Below are 15,104 nucleotides of genomic sequence, written 5' to 3'. Positions count from 1 at the left end.
TGATTTCTAGTTATAATATGATTTGGAATTATGTGTTTTTTTTTTTATACATATAGTCTTATTAGGCACAACATTGTTAAACCAATGCCAAAAATAAGAATGTTAAAATTTGACTTTTTCATCTGACTACTACCTTTCGTTAATAGATTTCTATGCTGACTTATGTCACCTAATATAGTCATAAATAGGTACACATTTTAATGGTGGCAGCATTTATCCAAATGTAAAACCAGTTTTATTCCCAGGACATTAAATATTAAAATGCTTTAATCACAAAAGTAACATTTAACACATTCGCGGTTTTGGCATTGGCGCGAAGTTATGTTATAACGCTCAATATTTTAATTATTTATTTTATCTTTGTATATTTTTGTATAAATGTTAGTATTGTGGGACATCGGTCCTATGTTGAACAAAGATGATCACGGGTAGAAATTTTTAAATTACGTCCTAAGAATTTTGTTCGCGGAAATTTCCACTACTTTTTTAACGAGTACATTGTGTATTTTCTGTATCACGTAGCAGATTTTTTTAAAAATTGCAGCGATATACAAGAATGTATTGCATGGTAATTTATGATGTTACCAGTTGAGCCTTTTGCAGGAAGGCCACTCCAGTGCAATATTGTATTAATACATTAATTAAATGTTTCAAAATGCGTAGCTTTTATCGCCTCTTTGCTGGCGCCTGAATTATTTTTACTTTCGTCTAACTCTGAATATGAACACTCCTACATTTATTAATGTCAGTGTTACTGAAAAAAATAAGATTTAGAGAATAAATCTATAATTTCATTCAAGCGTGCTCCATGAATATTTACCAAGTGATTCTGACTAAAGTCTATGGAATCATAGGAGATTTAAATTTTCAGATAAATTGTTAAAAACTTTTTTTTTTGGTACTACAACAGATGCAAAAGTAGTTTTGTTGCCAATACTTTCGTGAAAGTAGATTGTCAAGAACAAAGCTGACATCTAGTGTTTCCCAGACTAACTACAAATCTATTAAAAATTGTATAAAGGGAAAATTCGTTAAGAGATCGAGTGCAGAAAATGGTCATCAGACAATAAAGATGAAAATAAACAAGTGAACAAATGATGTTCAGAAATAAATCCATTAGCGACGAGTATAAATTCTTGTTACTGTCTTTAGCAATTTTAATGTTAGCCAATTTTGCTTCATCGTGCCACTCATAAGTGAGAATTGCTTGTGTGATATTTTCATCTAAATTGATCTGAATAATGTGCTTTGGAATGTAATGGGACACTGATTTCTGAAAAAAAAAATCGCATAGTGATGTCGTGTGAATTGCGGTCACTTACATGCATTGGTTTTTAAATATTCGATAATTTCATATTTCGTCGCAGGACTTGCTGAATAGAACAGAAATGTAAATTTATTTGTGAACTTTACAATTGACAGGATTTTTTTTTCTTATTTTGAAATTGTTGCTTTATTTTACTTCGCTTTTCTGCTACTTCTGGCTAATCGCGAAGATGAGGATGAATGATGATAAGATGAAGGGACAGTCACATGGACAGCGGTTCTCAAACGTTTTTTTTCTCTCGTTGTACCCCTTAGTCTTAAGTAAACGCGTAATGTACCCCTACCATAGGTTTTTATAACATTATAATCCTACTTTTATTATTTTATTGGATTTTCCTACGTAGGTACATTATTTATTATTAATTACAAAAATAAAAATGTGAAGCACATGTGTCAAGAAGTATACAATAAACTTTTTTCACATATTTTTTCAGAGTTGTTGAAAAAAGTAAAGAGCAAACAATAAGTTTGAAAAACAAACTGTCAAGCTCAATTTTCTGGTTGGACCTTTGGCACCCGAATGGGCGATTTTTTAAAAAAAATTCCTCTCCATACGAAAAACCGCTGTGATATTCCAAAATATGAAAAATTACATCAGCTTAGAATTGCTTCTACAGCTTTGACGTGAATTTTCGTGTAGTTTTCTTTCATTATTGACTAGATATTATCAATAGTTTAATAGACTTACGTAATCACTAAGCTATTGATAATATCTAGACAACAGTGAAAGAAAACTACACGAAAATTCACGTCAATGCTCTAGAAGGAATTCTAAGCTGATGTAATTTTTCATATTTTGGAATATCACAGCGGTTTTTCGTATGGAGAGGATTTTTTTAAAAAGATTCGCCCATTCGGGTGCCAAAGGTCCAGCCGAGCCTTAATTGTATATCCTCTGAGTTTCTATAGAAAAGGATGTGCCTGTATACCCTGACACAGTTTCTTCACGTCTGGTTGTGCACTTGAAACTTTCAAGCACAGATTCGGCTCCAAATTTAGTCTATTATAGATTTGGAACGAGTATTTTATTTCAAAGCATATGAAACAAACATAAGAGTGTCAATGACAAAATCAGTCTTATTTTCCTGTTGAGTTTTAAAGCTATGGAGTCTGAAACAATGAAGTCTGCTTTACACACCTGCATCAAAAATATTGCCGTGTGGGTATCCTCGACATTTCTCTTCCGAGCTGATCGCGTAGAGTGAGATTATTTCCGTAACATCCTTCGCTGTTATGCATTTGAAGCTTCGGAACGAGTCACAACTCTCGAAGCAGCCAATCAACGAAGCGAGCCGCTGACGTCATCTCCACCCAGAACCTATCGCTAAGCCCCTTGCTCAGGTTCTACACGCCCACTAGGCTCGCTAGACAGACTCGCGCAGTCCGCTGGAGATGTTCCGAAAGTAATTCGACTCTACCAGCCTTCAAGTCGTTCATGTACCCGTGGGGGTACGCGTACCACAGTTTGAGAACCACTGCCATAGAGCATTAATACTGGGCATGGGTCCAGACGCCAGAGCCTCGTTAGTCTGCTCTTATTTAGAAGCATTTCAATTGTCAAACTCAAGCATGGTACCAAGACTAGACTTGGCAGTGGAGGAATATTTTTTAATAAGTTCAAAATCAATAATTTTAATCACCTTTGTTGTGTAGGCTTAAAATATGAAAAAAAAAAATTTAATAAATACGCACACTAATTTTGGCACTTAAATATTGACAAAAATAATAAATGGGTTCTACATTTTCATACCTAATTATTACAAATCAATTACTCAAATCTGAAGACCGGCTTTGAATTTCAGATTCCATCATTTTCAGATTTTTAAAATCTGTATTAAAAACCTGTTGGCTTCAGCATCTCCATATTTCAGTTGTTTTTTTGTAATGAATTTCTAGTTTGCTTTGCAGTGGTGATCAACATTTACAAAACTAATTTCAATTACTATATTTGTGCTCAATTGTTATAAATAAATGTTTGATGTTATTATGTAAAATATACTTGTAATAGTTATGTATGATTAATACAGAAGATGGTGTGGAATGGTTGAGACAAAATTCACATCTAAAAATGCCCAAAAAAACACTTGCAGATTTAACCATTTTCATATCAGCCGATCCTACAAATTTCATTACCTCAATTGGTATTAGGAAGCTGCTTTTTACATGAAACAAGATTCGCTTCTCGACAATTTTTTAAAAAATGACGTTAAATATCCCCAAAACGCAAAATCTTCATGTTTTGAAGCGCAACTTATGAATTTTAATTATTCCTGTAAGTTGACATAGCTACACTTTCAATAATGCTCTAGCAATAATAATGTTGTCGTTCAAATTTTCCACAACGTACCATGAGACTATGCATGCAACTTTCCATTATTACATATTCTATGTATTCTTAACATTGTCTCTTCGTTAAACAAATATATAATGAATAAATAACATTAATAAAATGATAGCGATATGAAACGTTATTTTTTTGTTGTTTTCGTCGAAAATAATAATATTCAGTTACCACTTCTACACCACGTTTGAACAACTGCATGGAAATGGTAATTGTGACCAATAGATGGCACCCTATGTATGTATAAATATGGATGCATTAATAACGAGAAAAGTTGTTGAAAATAGCCTAATGAAAAAACACGCAATAGTAGATTAATATTGCAAAGTAAATAGAAGAAAGGTATTGTATGAAAATAATAAATACTATTATTTATTGTATACAAATGTGTATTCTTACAATAAGATTTATGTATAACTAGCATGAATTTATGAAACTTTATGTGTTGAACACTTAGAGAGCAATGCAATCTAATATTCAAAATAGTCTGTCTCATTCTTACACACCACAAGGGAGCAAGAAAGAAATCCTGTAATTTTTTTTCACAGTCCGCACGTGTGTGTAAATATGTTACAATTAATAGTTGTATTGATGTAAATAGCAGCAGATATAAATTAATAAAGAACTATTTTTATTAGGCACCAATTTAATAACGACGCGCTTTGTCATTCTCAATTCAGGAACCTACTACACCGGTCACTAAGCTAACGATACTCGTGTTTACAGAGTGTTGGTGTAGTGGACACCCCTGGGATTAAATTTGTCCAGTTTGATTTGTTGGAAAATATTGTACCCCAGGGCTTGCCCAATGGGGCTACAGCCTCTCCCTAAATGTTAGAAAATCAATTAATCACCCCCGATTATCAATGTTGTCTTCGGTGCAATTTAACAGAGTGAAAAGCTCCAAATATAACAAACTTTTTATTGTACATCCCCTAGACCAGGGGTTCCCAAAGATTTTCGTTTCACGGCGCCCTTAGTGTTTCAATTTTTTTATCCGCGGCGCCCAAGTCAGAATGTAGGCCTATCTAACACTTGCAACGCTTTTTATGTGTATAAAGTACTAAATAAGCATACTTGTATATTTGGAACAATCATATCACTGATTGAATTTCAGTGAAAATTTTGGAACATTTCCCGGCGGCAGCACACTTTGGGAACCACTGCCCTAGTACGAACCTTTACAATTCCAGTCTCTCCCAACCTCCTCCCCACCCAAAAAAAAAAGAAGAGCCTGGGCGTCACATTTGATGAGAAACTCCTACCTCTGCAGGATTATCTCGACGATGAGGATGAATTATGAATTAGATGAAAGGCTATACCAAGAATTCCAACCTATACTACTGGACAAACTTAAATAAACTATCTTCCCGCCACGATCGTGATGGAGATCAAGTGTGAGAAATGTATTCATCATATTTTCCAAACATCGTCTCCAGCTTAATAATCAACATGAAAAAGCTCTTCCACTTGCAACATGGAGAGAAATTCATACTCTTGGATACACCCAGGTTTTTTTTCTTTTAGTAGCAGTCCCATTCGGGCGATATTGATATAAATGCACAACTGGTGCGTAACTGTAACTCCTCCCCTTAATGCCTTTGATTGATTGATTGATTTGATGTTTTAAGTCCACTTTATCCACAGTAAAGCGAATCGGGACTGAACCTACAGTTTAAAGTGGGATCCGAACCACTATGTGCCTCCACCGAGTATTGAACCCGGAACACCTTGATTACAAGGTGACCACGCTACCACTGCGCCACCGGGAGGTCGTTTAATGCCTTTGAGTTAATATATTTGTGTGAATTGCCATTCTTGTCTATTTAAGATAAATTTCTTACGGGAGATAAATTACTGCCACTCTGGCAAGAACTTGCGATGACAATACGGCACTTCGGGAAATTGACACGTTAGCACTAGATAATGCTGTACTCATAGGCGCCGACACCGTGGGGCTTGAGGAGGGGGGGGCTCAGGCCCCCCAATGTAAACGATGTGGGGGCAGAGCCCCCAAATAATTTTGCTTAAGAGGATCTAATATATTATTTTGCTTCTCTTGTAAAGTTTACTCTGAATTGTGCCACATGAACTTAACTTTGAAATGTTCTATACCATCAACTTTGGGGGGCTGAGACCTCTAAACCATCAACTTTGGGGAGGCTATGACCGGAGACAGCAAAACATATGACTTATTACTATATACTAAGTATATAATTATGAGTATTGTTAACATTTTTACTAAAAATTGATTGATTGATTGATTTGCTTTATTTTACTTCGCTTTTTATGCCACTTTTTGGCTAATTTGCAAAGATGGGAATGAGTGATGTTGTGATGAAATTGATGAATGGTCAGTCACAAACGTCAATGCCCAGGCCAGGATTCGAACCCGGGACCCCTGGCGTCGTAGCGCGAAGTACTAACCACTCCGCCACGGGGGCCGGCATTTTTAGTAAAAAGAGTTTCAAAATAATGAGGTGATATCACAATTACGTATACCGGTATGATGTTGAGTGAATTCTGAACAATTTGATGTCGTTAACACGACTTTCAGGCAATATTGCTATGTACGATATTTAGTTATCCTCGAAATCTCTTCCTCTAGAATAAGGGGAAAATAATTCTAAAGTCTTTGAGTTTATTTAACACTGGCTTGCAGTAAAGTACGCAAGGAAAGCTTATGAAAAGTCTGTATTGCTACATGTCCTTTCTTTACAGGTGGACATTAAAACACACCCATGCCCTCGCCGAGACTCGAACCCAAGACCTCCAGATCAAAACGAAGTTGAGTCGACCACCCAACATGCTCGGCTAGCGAGGCCGGCATAAAACTGTTAGGTTGGCCTCTTAATGTAAATAGGACTTTTAAATGAAACTGTTAATTGTTATCTAAAAATCAAAAGAGCAGACACAAAATACATAAAGAAAGTTTGAAACATTTTCTAAACGTTTTTCATGTTACAGCTCATTTGCATGAGGAATATAATAGCTGCTTAAAAACTGCTATACGAAGACGTAATTTTTATTTTTAATAAAAGGAGGGAGTGAGTCATTCATTCATTTATTTCAGTGATCAGAGACTCCCCAATAATTTTGACAAGTCGGCGCTGCTGGCTGTACTTCATATTTTTATATGCGTACCTACAATTATGTAGGCCTACTGAAGTTAGTGATGACCTTAAACTTGAAATTATTCAGTTTGTGGCTAAAACTTTACAAGCAAAGGCCGAACCACACGAAACTCGTTATCCAGTTAGATGGCGCTGAACTGGCTACCTGCCCGGATGTGATGGCTGCCTGGCTGGCCGCTTGACTGGTTTGGAGGAACAGGACATGTTCTAATTGCTACTTGCTTTCCTCGACTGGATTCTGTGGACCAGCCAATCAGAGCAAAGTGTGGGCATGTGAAGATAATCTGTAAGTTTGCAAAGGGGAGATTTTTATCTGTGGTTTCCGAGTGTTGGCTGTTTTTGTTAGTTTCTCAAAAAAGGCAAGAGATGGCGTGCAGTGCATTCGTGTTCAGTTCATTAATATTGAGGTATTTATACAAAGCGATGAGATGTGTACGTGACAAACAAAAATAGCCGAAAATGAAAATCCTTATTGTTATCAGTGTATTAAATTAAATGTTTGATTTTTTTAAAAAATTGTGAATGAATCCTGCGAATCTCATGTATGAATATGCACACCCGAGTTAATTAAAAAGCTTGTTCGGTACGCATTGGTTACTATATTTTTTCGAGCCAATCTCGAGTTAATTTTTAACAAAAGCACAAAGTAGTAATTCTTCTACAACATTCTTCAAATTACTCGTCCATCTTTACAGTACAGAATGTCTGCTCTGTGCAATGTCTTATGGGAACAAAAGTCGATCAACAAGTACGCGGTAGCAAGTATCGTGTGAGGCGAAAACTAGCAAATGGGTAGCCAGTCCAGCGCCTACTAGGGCATTCCTACTGGAACTCCAGTTCAGTGTGATTCAGGCTTAACTTTTTTTTTTTTTTACCGAATTTTGAAGCCCAGAACGTCACATTTTGGAAATATGTTCTCTTGTCTGTATCACAGCATGAAATCTGAGAATCTATACTTTCGGAAAACTGAAAGAAACTCACACTTGATCTCCCTCACAATCATGGTGAGAAGATAGTTTAGGTTGGAATTCTTGGTATAGCCTTTCATCTAATTCATAATTTATCCTCATCGTCGAGATTATCCTCCAGAGGTAGGGAAGCGACGTGAAATTACATTTTTTACGAGCACGAGACAAGACTTATTTTCTTCCTGCACCAGTTGCGAGCCCAATAGGGGGTTGGTGGGGGTCATAGCTCCTCCTTGCCCTAGTATTCCTAAAAAAAAGTACGTAGGAATATGTGAACCCTCCTTCATTTTCGAAAATCCTGGCACGCCACTGTCCTATACAAACTTCTAAATTTGAGACTAGATTATTATACCTAATTCTCAAGAAGTGGCATTCTTTTAAACGGTACTGCGTAATATTCAGTTTTCTAGGAGTGGCCCCGAGACAGAAATAAATTTACACAGTGAATATTGTGCGTTGTTAAACACAAAACAGGTGGCGTTCTATTCGTAATTTACTTATATGATTAACATCTTGGTATTAATGAAGATGAATGATGAAATGTCAATCACAGTGAAGAGACCCTAGATTTCTAGGGTGTCGAACCCGACACCACAGAGGTTGCAATTGAAATAATATTTGCATCTGCCCTCTGTTTACCTTTCACAGTGACGACCACTGGCACACACAGCGGGGGGCTGATGGGGCTACAGCGCTCTCCGAAATTTTGAGAAAATCATTATTTTCAAATGAATGCAGTCCGAAAAAACTAGTGGAAAAAGCAAATTCCCCCTTAAAACAAACCCCCATTGTCATTTTTGTCTGAACAACTTTTAAAACGAAGATTAAAAAATGGAAATTACGAAATATTTTATTACAACTACGGTATGTAATATCCTTTTTTACAATTTGTCCAAAAAAACATTCTACGGACACTAGTGGTGACGACAGCAGCGGGGGACAAGGGAGAAACGTCCACCTCATAACCGTACCCCCTCAAAACAATAAAAAATAGATTACTAAATGCCCTTTTATCCCCAAAAATTATATTTTAGTTTTATTACTGATTGATAATGAGAATAATAATTTCTCACTGTAAAAAAAAAATTCCTGCCTGGAGATGGAGGTCTAAAACAATCAATTTCCGTTGCCATACAACTACCGTCAAAAAAATGACTATGACAGTATTCTATTTTTTTACAGCACTGACTGTCTAATTAATGACACTTTAATGATTCATTTTTAAAAAATATATTTGTGATAGCTCAACTGAAATAATTATCTATCTTTACACACGATAAAATATTCAAAATTTAATTTTGTTTTGTAATTAACAGATATTAGTACGATATTGTATATATAGTGTCACGGAATTTGAAGAACACTTCCATCAGGGCCTGTAAAATGTAAATGTCTACTCATAATGCATCACAGATCTGTAAAATGGGGTTTTGTAAGTGACTTGTATTGTAATGAAAATAGAGTACTATTTTCCAATTGCTTTCGCTGTAATAAAACAATGTAGTTTAATTTGCAAACTGTATTGTTGAATGTGTAATATTTTAATATGTATTTTTAATTTTCTTTTCTTTTGTAATTTTTTATATTAGTATTTATATACTTATTATGACGAAGTCTATTGCAATCATGTTGTCTAATGACTAATAAAGTATTCTATTCTATTCAGACTGTTAATTTTAACGGTCGAATATTGAAATTTTTACAATAACTTGTAACAGTGTATACACGGTAATATATGGCTCTGCATACTAGTTTGAAACGAGTGTGTCCAGAAAAAGACCCCTATTCATTATAGCTTTATCTTGCTCAGATTTATTTATCTATATGTAGATTAATCTTTATAAAATCTAATTTTACAAAGTAATTTCCACTTTATGATTTAAACAGGCGTCCTGGTGGCTTTAACGATATATAAAAGAAAGTTATTTCTCGCTACGATATTCTATAATTTTATAACCTATGAAAAAAATGCTTACATTATTACTGTTGACAAAGTCTTCTAACATTTTATGGAATTGTACAACCTAACTTACATTACCTAACGCTGTGTTTCTTTGTGTAACATACTGACATTTGTCAATGTATTGCATTTCACGCTTACGTCGTATTTTAAATTTCACATTCTTCTTCAGAAGTGGAAAACATTAAACCGTGTTTACAAACCGTAGAAGTACGGAAGCACGTGAATAAATACTACTGTGTATACATTTTATAGCAGTTTTGAATCTGTGAGCTTTCTAGACATTCAGGACAGAGTACGGATTGTTATTGTATTAACCTTCTACACCAAATAGCTAGTGAGTTTCTTCTGACATTTTAACAAAGCGAAACATTTCCTCTGGACGAAACTTACTACTTTCAAGTAAAAACCGAGCGAAATCTATGATTTCTACAGCAGTGTAGATACCACGAAAGTCCATAGTTCATATGGTGGAATGCACAAGTATTGCTCAGGATATTGTACATTATTATTTCCATTATTTTTTCGCCTTGCTTCCAATGAACATGGTGGGGGACAATTTGATCGATAAAACTTGTGAAACTCGCTCTACATATTTCTATTCTCGGGGTAACATAATCTCACATTAAGACTCTCAATTGTTATGGGGAGAAAAGTATGAATGCTACAATTCTATGGCCCAATACTTGTGCGAGATTATTTTATTGTATAAGGGAGAACGATTTCAAATAAACAACGTGGTATTTTGTTACTCGCATATAATATTCCGTTAATTAGATGATGAAACAGTACTCGGCATAACGTGGTTACTTTTTCTGATAATTTTGGTGCGAAACCGGGTTAACAAAAATGACTTTTCTGAATTTTGCCCATTCGGGATGTCACGGGTTGAAATCCCTAAGCCAGCCAACCTGCGGGATTTTCATGTGTTCTTACAAACACTCTAAGCTAATGCCACGGACATTTCTTTGTTTGTCTCATCTCATCGTCACGGTTAACCCATCTACACAAATATGTGACGTCGAGTGAGTCACTTACGAAAAGATTATGTTATGTTATGTTCATGATTGTTTATAATTATGTGCAGTATTATCTACGGATAGTTTCCTTGGTCCTTCTCGATACCGTGGTGGTAACGCTGTTGGCTTGTAATCAAGGAGTCGCGGGTTTGATTCCCGATGGGGACAGAGGTTCCGATCATATTTTCAACTGTAGGTCCAGTCCCGATAAGCCTGAGAATAAAGTGTTGGATTTGACGGATAGTTTAAGTTCTGACTAATATACTCACCATTCTAACATGTGGATTGTTATTATTATCTCATTATTATCCGAAAAGTTCAATGAAAATACGTGTCGCCCACCACCGTGGCGGAGTGGTTAGCATAGCGCACTATGGTGCCAGAGGGACCGGACTGTTCTTTGTGAGTGTTCATCAATTTCATCATATCGTCACAAATCCTCACCGTCACGATTAGCCAAAAGTAGCAAAAGCGACGCTAAATAACAAAAATCAAGTGAAAATACGTGTCACTCTATTGTTTCTTCAGAAAGTGTTAAACAATACGTACTGTACGTGCTTTGCAGTAAACAAGACTTAGACGTACAACATGGACGAAGCTAAGGGTTAAAACTGCTTTCAGTCTTACCGTTTAGAATGTCTTTGCAACAATCTAACTTACATTTACTAACGCGATAGCATGTTTCTGAATACAGCATATTTGCTGCCATTACATTACGTTTTAACATTAAGTGGAGATTTAAATTTCTTTCACACAATCTGTCCAATCTTGGCAAAGACGAAAACACTTTTCTAATTTGGTCTACAATCTAGTCTAACTGTTTATGATGTCTTTGCTGTGGTTCAAGTTACGGAACCTAACTTATTAACGCTGTGGTATATTTCTGTACACAGTATATTTGCAATTCGTGTCATTACGTTACGTTTAAGCCTCAAACTTCTTTTACTCAATGTGTCCAGCATTCGCAAAAGCAAAAACACTTGTGTAATTTACAAAGCATGAAATCACGTAAAGAAATATTACGGTGTATACATTTTATAGTTCTTCTGATTGAACTTGCACGTGTATTATACCTTACGTGTTTCTCACCCACTGCTTGTTACTCCTTCTGTGTGTTCACATGTACAGTACACCCACACAAGCACAAAACACCACACAAATACACAAATTTTCCTTCACGTTCCGTCTACACTTACCGTTGTAGGTAGAGGTGTGAGGTACTCTGGCCTTAAATACTGGTTCGCGCTTGAAGTCAGCATACTGCCTGTGTCTGTCCCAGCAGTCCACACAAGATTGTAACAAAACACTTCAAAACACAAAAGGTACACTGTTAGAATCCTGCGAGAATGCAGAATAGAACACAACTCGTTCCGGGAAAAAAAGTTGATGCAAGCGAGCTTCAATCTTCCATCGGCATGAGGTTGTACGCCACAGAAGAGGGCGTTTTACGATGTTCTCTTGTTCGACCTGACACTCGTTCACTCCGCCGACCACCACAGACGACTACTACATGCCGCTTTACCGGCTGACGATCGCGTTTTCGAGGTGGTGACGTCACGTGTCCCTCCCTTCCACGCTTCTTACTCATCCTCTGTGTTTCTAGTTCCCCCTCTCCCCTCCTTCTTCCCCTCTCTTTTAACTCTTCGCCGCTGCGCCAACGACTGATTTGTAACATGATTTCTGATTGGTTGAGTTTCGGGTATTGCGTGTTGGCAGGCGATCATTAAAGTGAGTGATGAGAATGTGGTAGCACTTCTGACATCTTCCAATCAGATGGAAGGTCGGTTAATGACTAAACTCGACGTGCAAGAACTATGTGTGCGGGCAGGAGAAGAAGAAGAAGAAGAGAAAAACACGGCCGGCTCTGAGGAAAGGCGCGACAGTCAGTGTTGCCACGGGGCATGATTTGTGACCAGGTACGGTTACCTCCAGACCACCACGTGCCGGGAGCCTGTACGGTCGTGTGATGGTCGGAAAGATCAAAAATAGGCGGCGCAGCACTTGTGCGAATATGATTTTCCACAAAGCTTATTCCGCTTGGAACTTTTTTCAACACAAATTAAGTATCTGAAGCATTTGAGTTGATTTTTGTTTTTTAAGTCCACTTCATGCACAGTAAGGCTAATCGGGACTGGACCTACAGATTAAAGTGGGATCCGAACCACTATGTGCCTCCACCGGATATCGAACCCGGGAACCCTTCATTACAAAGCGACGACGCTACCACTGCGCCATCGGGAAAGCATTTGAAAAAACAACAAAAGTTAACATTGTATTCTTCTACTGAAAGAGTCCAAAATTCTATTCTCAGCAGGGTGGGCCTCCCCGATGGCGTAGTAGCAATGGCGGCGATTAGCGGGAGCGTGGGGGTCAGTTCCCCCACTTTTATTTATTTACCAGAGAAATCGAAACACAGCGTTAGCCATTTCACATTGGAATGTAAAAACAATGGAAGATAAGAGCTAAATAAGAATAGAAAGTAACAATAAAGAATAACAAGATAAACTAATATATATATATATATATATATATATATATATTGATAAATTTATTTACATATTGCTACTGTTGCAACTTTTGCCCCCGCACTGTGGCCTTTTATTGCTAAACCTTGTCTACCAAGAAAAGTAAACCGTCCTTGACCCACCCCCCCTCTCCCAGTTCTGGCACCCAATCGCCGCTACACCGTATTTGTGTCGTCGCCTTGTACTCAAAGGATTCCGGGTTCGATATTCGGTGGAGATAGTGGTTCAAATCCGACTTTAAACTGAGGTCCATTCCCGATTAGCCTTTCCATGCATAAAATGGACTCAAAACCAAGTCAGCCCACAAGCTGGACCAGCCTGTCACTATGTAATTGGCAAATTTCACGATAAAAATTAAATGAAAATGTATAGATAAGGGTGAGTATATAGGTAACTCTTCAAAATTAAAATTTAGGTTCTTTGGTTTCGTAGTGCACTGTGCTAACCCCTGGATCATCCCGGATTTTTAGGTTCCAAAAAGTGTGCTTTTTGGTTCCTAAAATAGGCTCTAAAAGCCCTAAAATAGGTTCTAAAAATCCTAAAATAGGTTCTAAAAATCCTAAAATAGGCTCTAAAACCCTAAAATAGGCTCTAAAACCCTAAATAGGTTTTCAAAATCCTAAAATAGGTTCTAAAATCCTAAAATGGCTTCTAAAAATCCTAAAATAGGTTCTAAAAAATCCTAAAATAGGCTCTAAAAATCCTAAAATAGGTTCTAAAAATCCTAAAATAGGTTCGAGAAACCCTAAAATAGGTTCGAAAAACCCTAAAATAGGCTCTAAAAATCCTAAAATAGGTCCGAGAAATCTTAAGTTAGGCTCGAAAAACCCTGAAGTAGGTTCAAAAAAACTTAGAATAGTTCAAAATTCCTGAAAAATACTGATTGAGATTGGGTATAGTCACCGGCAATGAAAATGGGACACCTATATCCTGAAATACGCACTATCTTGCATAACGTTATGTGGGTTGCCTAACCCTACGGCGATGGCAGAACTTACCATTGGAAATTTACTATTAAAATCCACTCCTCGCCGTATAGTTAGGCAACAATCTTTTTTCATGTTATCCACAGTCAAACTCCGCAATTTTGTCTGTGAGGATCATCTTATATGCTGAAAATAATCTTTCAACAAAAACATAGTCAGTGGTGCAAACTTCAATGCTGAAATGTTACTTTGGAAGGCGTGAATGCCACAAAGCACCGAAGTGACGCGAAAGTGAGCAAGACCTCACAGATCAGACCACTTTGGATCGTAGAGGTAACAGTGGCACCAGACATTTTACTTTGTTTAGAGCTTTGAAAAATCACCATGAACTTGGAAGAAGGGAAATCGACAGAGAGTACGTTTCAAACACGTTCGTCTTTGAATTTCTTCGTGACCAAACAAAGCAAATACCTCTGTGTGACATAAAAATCCTGTAAAACCTTTAAAAATATATAAAAACCTAAAAAAAGGCTTGATTTAGGCGCAAAAACCTAAATTAGGTTCTAACAAGCAAAATGGGATACTTTAGGCACTATAACACTTCATCACTTGTTGCGTTTTTTAACGAAATGCTGACATAACTTATTATTTTTACATATCTGTAAAGGAAAAAAGGTCTAGTCATCACACAGAGAAAGAAAAATTGTTTCAAAATAACCAAAAAAGTTTCTGGTAACCACACATTTGTTTATATAGGAGAGAAGCAAATTATTCTTCACCAGGACTTTTTTTTTGTAGCAATTGTTCACCAGGGACTATTTATTAAAAGTAATTGTTCACGAAGGCCAAATTTATTTTTAATAACTGTTCACCAGGACCAAATTCTTTGTAGTAATTTTTCACCA

At 36.6% G+C, this 15,104-nt stretch overlaps 1 protein-coding gene across 1 annotated transcript in view; it reads right to left on the bottom strand.

Annotated features, from left to right (window-relative positions):
- The window catches only part of LOC146003293 (zinc finger protein Noc-like), a 33,235-nt gene extending 20,934 nt beyond the window's left edge, over positions 1-12,301 (bottom strand). Inside the window, exon 1 of the mRNA XM_083141532.1 lies at positions 11,945-12,301. Within this exon, the coding sequence (XP_082997658.1) occupies positions 11,945-12,007 (63 nt within the window). The 5' untranslated portion in view covers positions 12,008-12,301. The remainder of the gene's footprint in view (positions 1-11,944) is intronic.
- Positions 12,302-15,104: the final 2,803 nt, after the last annotated feature.

The sequence above is a fragment of the Lepisma saccharinum genome, chromosome 20 (genome assembly GCF_977018435.1).
Source record: "Lepisma saccharinum chromosome 20, izLepSacc3.1, whole genome shotgun sequence".
Taxonomy (NCBI): domain Eukaryota; kingdom Metazoa; phylum Arthropoda; class Insecta; order Zygentoma; family Lepismatidae; genus Lepisma; species Lepisma saccharinum.
The sequence above is the reverse complement of the archived record's forward strand: the minus strand, read 5'-3'. Positions and strand labels throughout refer to the sequence as shown.